General features: G+C 39.9%; 1 protein-coding gene and 1 pseudogene across 1 annotated transcript; one reads left to right on the top strand and one right to left on the bottom strand.

Annotated features, from left to right (window-relative positions):
- The first annotated feature begins 1419 nt into the window (after nucleotides 1–1419).
- Nucleotides 1420–9409, top strand: LOC103425880 (cyclic nucleotide-gated ion channel 18-like; annotated as a pseudogene).
- Nucleotides 9410–9886: 477 nt separating this feature from the next.
- LOC103421617 (probable serine/threonine-protein kinase PBL21) lies at nucleotides 9887–12937 on the bottom strand. Its single transcript, XM_070817327.1, has 8 exons — nucleotides 11780–12937; nucleotides 11646–11684; nucleotides 11436–11552; nucleotides 11219–11335; nucleotides 10923–11141; nucleotides 10720–10835; nucleotides 10375–10635; nucleotides 9887–10281 (listed from the first exon to the last, which is right to left on the bottom strand). The coding sequence occupies exons 1-8, from the start codon at nucleotides 12426–12428 to the stop codon at nucleotides 10042–10044; spliced, it is 1758 nt and encodes a 585-aa protein (XP_070673428.1). The 5' UTR covers nucleotides 12429–12937; the 3' UTR covers nucleotides 9887–10041.
- Between the last annotated feature and the right edge of the window lie 937 nt (nucleotides 12938–13874).

Below are 13874 nucleotides of genomic sequence, written 5' to 3'. Positions count from 1 at the left end.
ATGAATAAATTTTTGTTTCTGAAAGCTTGTATTTACTCTTTGAATCTTTTTTGCTTGTTTGGACTGTTGGGATGTGTCCTTGTCACTCATTTTCATATGATAGCAACCAATCCAAATATTTTTATGCATTAGTGGATTTAGGAAAAATTATTTGGAGGATCACATGTAAAAGTTTACAAAAAAAATTCCTTAAATATATAGTAACTTTAAAAATTAAACTATAGTTCCATCATTCATAATTTTGTAGAACAAATAACAATATAAGTTATAATTGTCCAAAACGCGTTTCCATATTTTGAAAATGCTGCATTATAGCTTCATTATCAATAGAAGGAAAAACACTGCTCTTAGTATAAACCACCATGGTATCACTCAACCACTGCTCTCTATTCGATTATGCAATGGACTATCATAACAAAAAAGGCTCTTTTCATTGAAACAGTAACAACTGGTAAAATCATAACCAATATAATTAGCAAATACACATAATTAGATACTATGTTCCTCCCGTCTCCACCATTCTTTTTTTACAAGACTACCAATATCTTTCAAATAAGAACATTCACTACCTGAACACATAAGAAGAATATAATGCCCAAGTTGATAGTTAAAAATAATAATAATAATAACGACAACTCCTTTTTGAGACATTTTATCAAGCAGTTCGAGAACATATGTAAGAACAACTCCAACCTCCAAAAAGACGATATTCAAGTCATCTATGAAGATTTACTGAAATTCGGGATCAGTTGACCCTTTGCCCCTTAAATGGGTTTCGTGGCAGACAGTCCATTCCCTACTGTTTGAAGCTTATTATGTTATATTATTTATAAGTTTAGGGTGTGTTTGTTTGAGCTCCTTAGGTTTCACTGAACTAGATTGGCTTATTAGTCTGTGTTTGGTTTGATCCGGGACTATCTTTAATGGGACTAAGTCGGACTCGTTCCGACTAAAGGCTTCGCTACCTCGTTTTAGCCAGGACCCCCGAAAAGGTAGGGATTGCTAATCCCGACTCTCTAATATCTACATCGTTTGCGATTTGCAACCATGCGTTGCCAAATCTAGTCATCAAATCCTGCAGTCTTGTCGATCTCCATTATCCCCGCAAACTCATCACCAAATCTTGCTGTCTTGCCGATCTCCTTCGTCTCGTAAACCCAACCTTCTATTTGCTTCAAATTGATTTCTCTCCCTCTTATGAAACCCAACGAACCCACAACCCAGATTTCCCCTCTTTGGATTTAATCCAACACCAAGAACTGAAATTGTAATCTCAAAGAATTGAAATTTAAATATCAAAACAAATTCAGAGTTTCATATTTTGAAGAAGAGAAGAACAGAGCACAGTAATTTGAGTGAAAATGGCGAAAAAAAGAGAGTGGGGAGGGTGATAGTCGACAAAGAAAAAAGAGAGTAAAAATGGGAAAGGGCAGGAAGACCATGGGCAGAGAAAAAGAGAGGTTAAGAGAGAGGAAGAAATTATAAAAGATTAAATTAATATATTAATATATTAATATTAATAGATATTGGTTAAATAATATAATATTAAAGTTTATTAATTATCCTATTTTTTAGTATGACATTGCACCAAACGCTTCACCAAGTTAATCTAGCTTAGTCTAGTCTAAGCCAGTCCATCTTAGTTCCTAAAGCTAGTCCAGTCTGAGATAGTCCGGTACAACAAACGCACCCATACAAAATTAATTTGTTTGACGAGAAAGAAACAAAACATTGGAGAATACCCTAGAAAGTTGTGCGTCTCTTTCTCCGTCTACTATTGTTTACTCTGATAAACTCATCAAGTCCGCTAACTACTATTGTTAAGTTAATTGAACACTAATTCCCTTTGCTACTATAGATTGTTGGAGCTGTCTGGTATTTATCGTCCATAGGGCGGCAGTTCTCTTGCTGGAAATTGTAAAGAAGAGAACTCGAAAAAGATTGTTTCTTGCATCACAGGTTTTCTGGATTGTAGTAGTATAGAACTACCAGAACGGAAGTACTGGTCAACGTCATTTGCTTTCCTTGGAGGAATCTAAGCTGCATCTGTATTCCCTTCTGACCTTGTTCGATTACTGAGACGAGTTTTTTGAAATTTGTACTCTTGGAAATAGTTTGACAGCCGATTATCTCAACCAGTGCTCTATAATTGGCCTTAGAAATAAAGATACAGATCATTAGCTTATATATCGAGTTCCATTGATCTTGTTGATCATGATTAATTGCTTTACGAACACGTAGATAGAGATGTGCACACATACATGATGCATCTACACATAACTATCCACAACGCACACGCATTTGTGATCATTAGAGACATCGTTTCTCTCTTTTCGGTTTCTTGTCAAGAAAGAATCGATGAAGGTCTCATTTCTAGTGATTTATGATAGTATTGTAAGTACTCTACCATTGTTAGTTCTGATACGGTTCTTTCTCTTTGTGTTTCATACGGGCAGACTTTGAAGACGAGCACGTACCTTTGGGAAATACTGTTCTCTATTTCACTCTGTCTCAGTGGTTACATTCTGTTCTCACTATTGATTGGCAACATGCAGGTATTGTATGAGAGTTTTTTTTTTTTCACTACCATTACTATTTATGTAATTATATACAGATATTGTCAGGGTTGCAAGTATATAGTTTGAAAGGTGATTTTATTTCCGCTTTCTAGTATAACTTGTTTTGTAAGAATTTACATTGAATGCGGAGTCAAGTTCTTCGAATCTCCAACTTGTGCATTTTATACACTGTCAAAAGTGCACTGGCATAGTTTTCATAAAAAATGTTTGCAGATACTTTTGCTGTTTAACTTTTCTGACTTACCTGCAATTAATGTCGATAAAATTCGAAGAATGGAGGATTAAGCTTAAGAGATACAGAGGAGTGGACGAGGCATCGGCAGTTACCTGAGGATTTGTGCGAATGTGTTCATAGATTTATGCAATACAAACGGTTTGCCACATGAGGAGTTGATGAAGAATCACTATTGCGTTCATTGCCTTTAGATCTCTGCCATGAAATCCAGCGGCACTCATGCCTTTCCCTTGTTTGTCGTGTAAGTCTCTACATGAAACCCTAACCCTAATCAGTGGATCGTATGCTACAAAAACAGTTGAATTTTCGCCAATGGAGGTATTTCTACTTTGATAAATCCGGTTATGTTATTTTTCAGGTTCCTTTTTTTCTCACAAATGGATGACCAGCTTCTCGATGCCATTTGCGAACGTCTTGTCTCATCCTTGAGTATTGTTGATTATTGACTCAAACATGTAGTCAAAGTTCAATTCTTTGGGCTACTTTGTGGTAATGGGAGACAAACTATAATTGTGCCTAACTCTTTTGACTTGATGGTAGGCCTTTGGCCATTGATGTCTTTGAGAAGCTTTTCTTTGGCTATAAAAGAGGAGCAAGGTGCAGCTCATAAGCATTGAGAGGTGAACAACAAGGAAGAGAGAAAAATAGCAAGAAGCCATTCGGCATAGAGAAGAATTTTCTCAAATTGTTTTGCTTTGTATTTTTGGTTTTTTCTCTTCCTATTGTAAGTGTGAGAGCTTGGGTTATTCGGGTCTTTGGGAAATTGAGTGATAAACACTATTGTATGTTCTCATTGATTATAGTGGAATACTCCGTCGTCTCCAAACTGGATGTAGGCATTGCCGAACCAGTGTAAATCTTGGTGTTCTTGTTGATAGTGGTTTTATTCTGTTCTGTTTTACTTATTCACGTACAGTCGAATGTCGCTTCCGCACAACAAGTGGTACCAGAGCCCAGTTCCGTGAATAGTGTTGGCGCTACAGTTCCGTGAACAGTGAACTGCTACAGTATCGTACATGTGAACAGTGCCGTATTTGTGAATAGTGCCGAGTAGATGGCTGGAGATAAAGATGAATTTGTAAAGAGGGGGTCAGCATCGTCTTCATCTTCATCCAATAGACATCCAACCACTACTACAAGGTTAGAGGTTGATAAACTCAATGGCTCTAATAATTTTGGTATGTGGCAATGTGAAGTTATGGATGTGTTGTATCAACAAGAGTTGGATATGGTTCTGGAAGATAAACCAGAAGATATTGATGACAAGCAGTGGACGCGAATTAATCTTCATGCTTGTGCTGCTATTCGATCGTTCCTTGATAAGGAGTTGAAATACCCGTATATGAAGGAAACTTCTGCTAAGGAGTTATGGACGAAATTGGAGGAGAAGTATATGACCAAGAGCGCAGAAAATCGTCTCTTCTTGAAGAAGCGACTCTTCCGATTTCAGTATCGTCCAGGTATCTCTATGCACGAACACCTCAATGATTATAATAAAATACTTGCTGATTTAGCAAACCTTGATGTGAAAATTCCCGACGAGGACAAGGCACTATGTTTGTTAAATTCATTGCCTGATGATTATGATCATTTGACAACTACTCTGTTGTATGGAAAATCCGAGGTGAAACTTGATGAGGTGTCTGCAGCATTGGTGAATCATGTGTGTCATAAGAAGGAACTGAAGACTCATAATTCACAAACCGAGGCATTTGTTGCAAGGGGTCGAACAGAGGAAAGAAAATCTGGGAAGCGGGGAAAATCTCGTTCAAAGTCACGAGGGATGTTTCCTGCTAAAGATGAATGTGTTTTTTGTCGCCAAAAGGGTCATTGGAAGAAAGACTGCCCCAAATTGAAGAACAAAGAGAAGGAGAAAACGGGTTCTGAAGCAAATATTGCAAAATCTGGAGATGATGATGATTTCGAGTTTGCTTTGGCTAGTTCATATGCTGATGGTCACTCCAATGAGTGGATTTTGGATTCAGGTTGCACCTATCATATGTGTCCCATTCGGGAATGGTTTTCTAATTTCGAGGAGCTGGATGGTGGAGTTGTTTTGATGGGTAATAATAATGCCTGCAAAACACAAGGGATAGGCAAAATCTGTTTGAAGATGCATGATGGAACAGTCAGAGAATTAAGTGATGTTCGGTATGTACCGGATATGAAGAAAAATCTCATCTCACTGGGTGCATTGGAATCCAAGGGTCTCAAGATCACCATGGAGGGTGGAGTTCTTAAAGCTGTGTACGGGGCACTGGTGGTGATGAAAGGTACAAGACGAAATAACTTGTATTTCTTGCAGGGGAGTACAGTTATTGGTGGAGCAGCTGTCACCGAAGCTGCTGACGCAGATAGCCCAGACACCACGAGGTTATGGCATATGCGTCTTGGGTATGCTGGTGAAAAAGCGTTGCAAGGATTGGTGAAGCAAGGCTTATTGAAAGGTGCAAAGGCATGCAAAATGGAATTTTGTGAGCATTGTGTGTTGGGTAAGCAAACTAGAGTAAAATTTGGCACTGCTATTCACCACACTAAAGGCATTCTTGATTATGTTCACACTGATGTTTGGGGACCTTCCAAGAATGCATCTTGGGGAGGTAGCCATTATTTTGTCTCCTTTGTTGATGACTTCTCTAGAAGAATATGGGTGTACACCATGAAGCGTAAAGATGAAGTTTTGAAGATATTCCTGAAGTAGAAAAAGATGATTGAAACGCAAAGCGGTCGAAAGATCAAGACTCTCAGATCAGACAATGGGGGTGAATATAAGTCTGATCATTTCTTGAAAGTTTGTCAAGATGAGGGTATTGTGAGGCACTTCACGGTTAGGGAGACACCGCAACATAATGGGGTGGCGGAGCGCATGAACCGTACTTTGCTTGAGAAAGTTCGGTGTATGTTGTCTAATGCTGGATTAGGCAAGGCATTTTGGGCTGAGGCACTCACTTATGCAAGCCATCTTATTAATCGATTGCCAGCGGCTGCGAATAAGGGCAAAACGCCCATGGAGGTATGGTCTGGTAAACCTTGTACTGATTACAAGTTTTTACACATATTTGGTTGTTCTGCTTACTATTATGTCAGAGAAAGCAAGTTGGATCCAAGAGCAAAGAAAGCTCTATTTATAGGCTTTAGCACTGGCGTGAAGGGATACCGACTCTGGTGTCCAGATGAGCAGAAATTTGTTGTAAGCAGAGATGTGACTTTTGATGAGGCTGCTATGGTTAATCAGAACAAGCATGAAGGTGAAACTGAAGCGACCGAGACCATGAGTAGCTCAAAGCAGGTGGAGTTACTGAAGACTCCAGTTGTTCCAGTAAGGTCTGATGTTACAACCACTAGTCTTACAGTTAATTCTGATGATGAGGACGAGGATGATGAAGAGGAAGCATTTACCCAAGAGCCTTCACAGCAACAAGACTATATTGCAACCAGAAGATCGAGAAGGGAAATTCGAAAGCCTGCTCGATTTACTGATATTGTGGCATATGCACTTCCTGTTATTGAAGATGATATTCCATCCGCCTACAAAGAAGCTGTCATGAGTTCAGAGTGCGAGTTGTGGAAGAAATCTATGGATGAGGAGATGAAATCTCTTCATAAAAATGAGACTTGGAATCTGGTTCAGTTACCAAAGGGGAAGAAAACAATTGGTTGTAAATGGGTGTATGCCAAAAAGATGGAATCTTTGGGAAAAGACAATGTAAGATTCAAAGCCAGATTGGTAGCTAAAGGCTACGCTCAGAAGGAAGGCATTGACTACAATGAGGTATTTTCTCCTGTAGTAAAACATTATTCTATTCGTATTTTGTTGGCTTTGGTTGCAGTTTGACCTTGAGTTGGCCCAACTTGATGTCAAGACTGCGTTCTTACATGGTGATTTGGAGGAAGAGATTTATATGTCTCAACCAGAAGGTTTTAAGGTTGCTGGAAAGGAAAATTGGGTTTGCAAATTGAAAAAATCATTGTATGGCTTGAAGCAGTATCCAAGACAATGGTACAAACGATTTGATGGATTTATGATCGGGCAAAAGTACACAAGAAGTCACTATGACCATTGTGTATACTTTCGCAAACTACAAGATGGAACCTTCATTTATCTGCTTTTATATGTTGATATGCTTATAGCATGTAAGAGCAAAGTGGAGATTGAAAGGTTGAAGACTCAACTAAGTAATGAATTTGAGATGAAGGACTTGGGAGAAGCTCGGAAGATACTAGGTATGGAAATTGAAAGAGATAGAGCGAAAGGCAAGATTAGTCTGTGTCAGAAGCAGTATTTGAAGAAGGTACTACAACGTTTCAGGATGAATGAAAATTCAAAACCGGTTAGTACACCTCTTGCCTCTCATTTCAAACTTAGCGCTTCTATGTCTCCTAAAACTGTTGAAGAGAGTCAGTACATGGCTCAAATTCCTTATGCAAATGTTGTTGGTAGTTTGATGTATGCTATGGTGTGTACTAGACCTGATATTTCACAAGTTGTTAGTATTGTCAGTAGATATATGCATAATCCAGGAAAAGGGCATTGGCAAGCTGTGAAATGGATTCTACGGTATATTCTGGGTACTGTGGATGTTGGTTTATTGTTCCAGCAAGATAAAGTTACTGGTCAATGTGTTGTTGGATATGTGGATTCTGATTACGCAGGTGATTTGGACAAGAGTAGGTCCACTACTGGTTTTGTATTCACTATTGCTGGAGGTCCAGTAAGTTGGAGGTCGATTCTGCAATCTACAGTTACTTTGTCGACTATTGAGGCAGAATACATGGCTGTGACAGAAGCTATAAAGGAAGCCATCTGGCTTCAAGGGTTGCTTGATGACTTAGGAGTTCAACAAGACCATGTGGATGTTCATTGCGACAGTCAGAGTGCTATTCATTTAGCAAAGAATCAAGTTCATCATGCACGTACGAAACACATTGACGTGAGGTTCCATTTTGTTCGTGAGGTTATTGACGAGGGAGATATTCTTCTTCAGAAGATTGGGACCGCTGACAATCCTGCGGATATGTTAACAAAGCCAGTTTCATTGCACAAGTTTAAGCACTGCTTAGACTTGATTGACATTTGTAAAATTTGTTGATTGCCCCATGGGGGATTGGGAGACGACTATTAGGAGTTCTACTTAGAGGGTTTGAGCCAAGGTGGAGATTGTTGATTATTGACTCAAACATGTAGTCAAAGTTCAATTCTTTGGGCTACTTTGTGGTAATGTGAGACAAACTATAATTGTGCCTAACTCTTTTGACTTGATGGTAGGCCTTTGGCCATTGATGTCTTTGAGAAGCTTTTCTTTGACTATAAAAGGGGAGCAAGGTGCAACCCATAAGCATTGAGAGGTGAACAACAAGAAAGAGAGAAAAATAGCAAGAAGCCATTCGGCATAGAGAAGAATTTTCTCAAATTGTCTTGCTTTGTATTTTTGGTTTTTTCTCTTCCTATTGTAAGTGTGAGAGCTTGGGTTATTCGGGTCTTTGGGAAATTGAGTGATAAATGTTCTCATTGATTATAGTGGAATACTCCGTCGTCTCCAAACTGGATGTAGGCATTGCCGAACCAGTGTAAATCTTGGTGTTCTTGTTGATAGTGATTTTATTCTGTTATGTTTTACTTATTCACGTACAGTCGAATGCCGCTTCCGCACAACAAGTATTCCAGGCACATATATAGTTCAAGAGGGTGATCCAGTAAATGAGATGATGTTTATCATTCGAGGGAAACTCGAGAGTTCCACAACCAACGGAGGGAGGTCCGGGTTCTTTAACTCCATCGCTCTTGGACCTGGTGACTTCTGCAGCGAGGAACTGCTGACATGGGCCTTGATGCCAAGCTCTAGCCTCAATTTGCCTTCTTCCACTAGAACAGTGAGAGCCCTTACTGAAGTTGAAGCTTCTGCACTTCGAGCGGAGGACCTAAAATTCGTTGCTGGCCAATTCAAACGCTTTCACAGCAAGAAACTACAGCATGCCTTTAGGTACCATTCCCACCAATGGAGGACATGGGGTGGTTGCTTTATCCAAGCCGCTTGGAGAAGGTTTAGGAAACGAAAGATGGCAAGGAGCTTGGCTATGCAGGAGAGCTCCTACCATATGCAAAATCCAGGCCAAGAGGAAGATGGTTCCTACTACTATGACGAAGAACAAGCAGGTGGAAATTTTGAGGGTGATGCGAGTGGTGAGAGATCAGGGGAGAATGCAAGCAATTCGGGCCAAGGCCAACATCTTGGGGCCACATTTCTCGCTTCCAAGTTTGCTGCAAATACAAAACGAGGAATTGCACAGAAAGCTCAGGCGGTTGAAGCAGCTTCTCCCAGTTTGGACACGCCTCGGTTGTTAAAGCCAGATGAACCTGATTTCTCCGTAGATTGAGACAATATACGGTTAGTTCAAGATGAATAATCAGGGAACGGGAAAACGAACTACCGAAAGAATAGTTAGGAACAAATTTTTTGTGACAATGATGTAAATTTATACTGCAGGTAGATTTCTAGTTCTATTGTGTTAAATTATTCGCTCTTATATATCGGTATCATGACTTGTAACAGATGAATATATTAACTACTGTTCTCCAAGATTCTAGCCTTTGGTATTCGAATTTAGTAGCTAAGATTTCGTTTCCATCAAAAGCATGAAACAAGCGTGCTGTGACACTCTTGCCTTGTGGCCATTCATTCGGAAATCCATCAAGGTTGTAATACATTATGCAGAAGGTGCAAGTTAACCACAATGGGATCCTTCATGCTCGAAAGTGCAAAGCATTTGGATTTTACGAGCGCACAGGATGAGCGGCACAAGAGGACTGGGAATTTACAACTTCAGTAACTATTTGCAGGTGAAGGATGCTGCCTGCTACTCCTGAAAGAAACCGGTGAGTTCGATCGTAATTTTCTTAGTACCTCTGAATTTCCATGTCCACATTGCACACTTGAGCATGGAAATGCATGTATATCTGTAAGTTCTATGAGTTTTTACTATTTCATAATTTCAAATTGTGTCATTTTAGTTTACCAACCCCTGCATTTAGAAAGCTGGTTTAAAAAACTCACAGCACACGTCTGCACGCGAATTTGACTCAGATTCACAAATGCATTTGTATTCTGTGTGTTACCAAACGGTATTGACGTATTGTTACAAAAGTAAAATTGGACTTTGAACACTAAAAATAGTACTCATAATTTAAATAGTTAATGGTTTCTATTTCTGTTTTGTGGATTTAAACTTTCAATACGAGAAGCTGGCATCTGGTGAATCTTCAGGAGTAGAGGCCTTTGCCCGTGTTGATATGTCAAGCGCCTCTTGTAATCTCACAACAATTTGCTGCATTGATGGTCTTTGTTGTTTGAGTGCTGTGCACGACAATGCCAGCTGAAGAGTTAGATCAAACGCTTCTTCTGAGTATTCCCTGTCAAGTTTAGGATCAGCGAATTCATTGATGCTGCCACCTCGGTTGAGGACCTTTGCCTAGCAAGTAGAAAGAACAAATTGAATCAATGCCGGAAAATTTATGTAATCAATTTGAAGAAAGATTGTGGGAGGAAAGGGTTATTTTCTGACCTGTTTATTTAATGGCATTGGTGTGTTCAGATTCATGTTGATAACTTTCTTCCCCGATAGGATCTGCAGAAGTACAATTCCAAAGCTGCAGACATCTCCTGATGAATTTACGTGGTTGTTGATTCGATAGTCAGGGTCAACGTACCCGAAAGTTCCTCTCACTTCTGAACTGACATAGGTTTCTCCCAGCTCAATAATCTTGGAGAGTCCAAAGTCTGATAGCTTTGCTTCGAAATTCTCCCCAAGGAGAATGTTTGTTGGCTGCAATAGGAATAAAATCATAATCTTAAAGAGTCCAATTTTTTCATTCATTTATGGTGACATTTTTCAGTTAGTACCACAGACCTTGATATCGCGATGGACAATGCAGCCTTCTGGATACGTGTGGAGGAACGATAGACCTCGAGCGCTATCAATTGCAATCTCAAGCCTGTGGATCCAGGACAGGTTCCTATCTTTCCCTGTTGTTTATTTACCACATACATTTATTAACCTACACAAAACCTATAGTTTAAGGAGCTAAAATTTTCGTCAAGGCAAAAGAATACCAAAAATCCATTCTGAGAGGTTGCCGTTGGGACAAAGCTCATAGACAAGGAAGCACTCGTCTTCATTTACACAATAACCTATCAACATAACAAGGTTTGGGTGTCTGATGTGCGATAAGCTCATAACTTCTCTGGCAAATGTCTCCACATTTCCGTCATTGATAATGTGCTTAACCGCTACACGCTGATTGTTTGGTAGTATGCCCTTATACACCTTTCCTTTTATATTAAGAACAAAATATCAGATTATAGAATATCTAAACTCTTGTTGCATCTTCTTGTAATTAGATTCTCACCAGCAGTTCCTTCGCCGATGAAATTTGTTGGGTTTAGATTGTCTGTAGCAGAATACACTTCCTTGATATGAATTTTTGGACAGCCTGATTCCTTGAAAATCACATCCTTAAACGCTGCTGTTTACGTACAAATCAGGCTTAATTAGTATGCACCATATGCTAATTGCAGCTTAAATTTGGTGTTGCTGTATCTGTGAATGAATATTGGCAGGCATACCGTCTTTTTTTGGGGGTGGCGGAGTTGATTTGGTACGTTTCTTTGACAAAATGCAGGCGGCTAGTACTACAAAAACAAAGACACCCACGACTCCTCCTCCGATCATAATCCATAAACCTAGTTCCATCAAGTGTCGTAATTGTTAATGAAAGAACCGGATTTTCAGTTTTGAAAGTGCAAGTATTGATTCAGTGATGGAAGAAGCCTTACCTTTACTGAGTTTCCTATGACCCTTTGGTGGTTGATTATCTGCCAAGGAGAAAAACATCATTTACAAACAAATTTTAGTGAATCAATACACGCGCGCGCACACGCATCGTGAGAAGTTTCATCAGGCTACATACACTTGAAGCCTTCTTGTGATCCAAGGCAACTATAAACTGCACTAAGATGTGCTTTATCTTCAAGCTTTATGCTTGTATACGACACCAGCACCGCGAACCTGCAAACGTTAGTTTCAACCTCGAAAGATTCTGCATCCGTGGATGACGAATGCCATGGTCCTATGTCTTGCCAACTATTCACACAAGAATCGCACAGCTGCCCATCTTTTCCATCAGAAAACCGGAATCCGCAGTTCCCCTCTAAGCTTTTCAACTTGTCTCCCAATCTATTTGTAACGTCAGCAACAGTGAAGTCAGAGCAGCCACCGGCGCCACTTGTCAGCTTCTCAATCCCACAGTCTAAAACATCCTTCTGCGGATTCTTCAAGGAGGCCAAGCAAACCCCCTGCTCGGCAGAGTTGAGGTATATCGGTCCTCTTTGATTCGCATGCTGCCCCAACGCGTAAAGGTAGACATTGAACGCCGATGTGCAGCAGTCTTTGCGCAGAAACCCTCCCCAATCCCCTGCTTCGCAAGTTGAATTTGGAGACGGCGATGATCCCAAATCAAAATGAAGGCTGCAGTTGGACACAGAAAGCTGAGCAGCTGCAAAGCCGGCGGTGGTGATCAGGATGAGAATTGTGGTATAAGAAAAATCTTCCTTCGCCATTTCAAACTAGAGAGAAACGATGAGAGAGAGAGAGAGAGAGAGAGAGAGATGAGATTTAATGTGAAGACAGTTGAAAGGGTTTGGATGTATCGCTCATATGAATCAACAGGAGGAATATTTGGAACTTGTGCTGCCGGCCTAAATCCAATGCAAGCAAAGCTGAATCGAACTCGAGATGTTTGGCGGGTAGTTTAACGATCGAAAACGTTGCTGTTTGATTCATTCTATGTTTTTGGCTCTCTCTGTGTTGATGAAGTCTTCTGAAGCGTACAAGGCAGACGGAAACTGACGGCCGTTGTGACAGTGATAGTTACTGGTTGTGAAAAAAAAAAATGCTTCTCTTTGAAGACAAGGGAAAAAGCCTTTTTCGCACACCCTGTCAATGTGATTAGCAGCTTATGGTTGGATTTTAATTCCATCTTTCTCAAATCTAAAGTTTTCTCCTCTTCTATGGGGAACAGCCAACCCCGCCGACAAATAGCATTGTGGCGGATCTTAAAAGAGAATATACTAGTTGGAAGCACGTCGAGGGCACACACTGGCATACCCGATATAATCACCTTGTGAATTATGGTGCAGGTACTTGGAACTAGATTAGATGGATTGTGATGGAGGAGGAAAGGTTCCTAATACTACTCGTCTTTGTACTGAAATGAACACATTAGGTACCGTTTGGTACGCAGACGGGACGGGACGGGACGGAACATGACGGGACAGAAATGAGGTTTCGTGTTATGTTTGGTACGCGCAGGACGAAACGGGACGGTTGTTTCGTTCTGCGTTTGGTACGCGCTAGACGAAACAGAACCAAAAGATTGAATGACTAACTTACCCCCGTTCTGTCTGTTGTTTGGTACAATGTTTATGCGTGGGACGGGACGAGACAATTTTTATTTATTTTTTATTTTATTATTATTATTTTTTCCTGAACTTGTTCGTATTTGAACAAATATGCTTATCTATGATATATTTTTTTACAGTAGCACATGGTTAAAGATATGTTATGACATGATATATGTTATGCCATTTCTTGACTAAAGACATGACAGAAGTAGCAAAACGAAAAACAATAGCAGAGAATTTAGAGAAAGTGAATGACTAAAGATTGTATTCCTTGAACAATGAATGAATTACATAGAGAGGTGTTTGTTATTTATACAAGTATTCTTTGTTGTACTCATAAGCTACTAACCAACTTTTTTATATTCCTACGAATCCCAATGGACTAACAGCCTTCCTATAATCTGATGTGTAACCTTCATGCTGATGTGTCTGTAGAGCCATACTAATGTGTACATATCAATCAACAGACCCATGGCGTGAAGCAATAACTTCATGTTTCTTGAGTATTCATCTAATAAAAGGCTATTTGGGACAAGCCTGGATCTTTAAGATAATCTAATGTGCTGCAACAACATACATGGAGACCTATATGCCGACAAGCAC

Source organism: Malus domestica, chromosome 17, assembly GCF_042453785.1.
Source record: "Malus domestica chromosome 17, GDT2T_hap1".
In the NCBI taxonomy this organism is placed as follows: domain Eukaryota; kingdom Viridiplantae; phylum Streptophyta; class Magnoliopsida; order Rosales; family Rosaceae; genus Malus; species Malus domestica.
Note: the sequence above shows the minus strand (reverse complement) of the source record. Positions and strands in the feature narration are given on the sequence as shown.

Excerpts from the sequence above, each read along its gene's own strand:
- LOC103421617 (XM_070817327.1), bottom strand. The coding sequence starts at position 12,428 with ATGGCGAAGGAAGATTTTTCTTATACCACAATTCTCATCCTGATCACC. Across the intron at positions 11,142-11,218 it reads CATCGGCGAAGGAACTGCTG|GAAAGGTGTATAAGGGCATA; the intron begins GTGAGAATCTAA and ends TTAATATAAAAG. Across the intron at positions 10,636-10,719 it reads TTGTCCATCGCGATATCAAG|CCAACAAACATTCTCCTTGG; the intron begins GTCTGTGGTACT and ends TTCCTATTGCAG.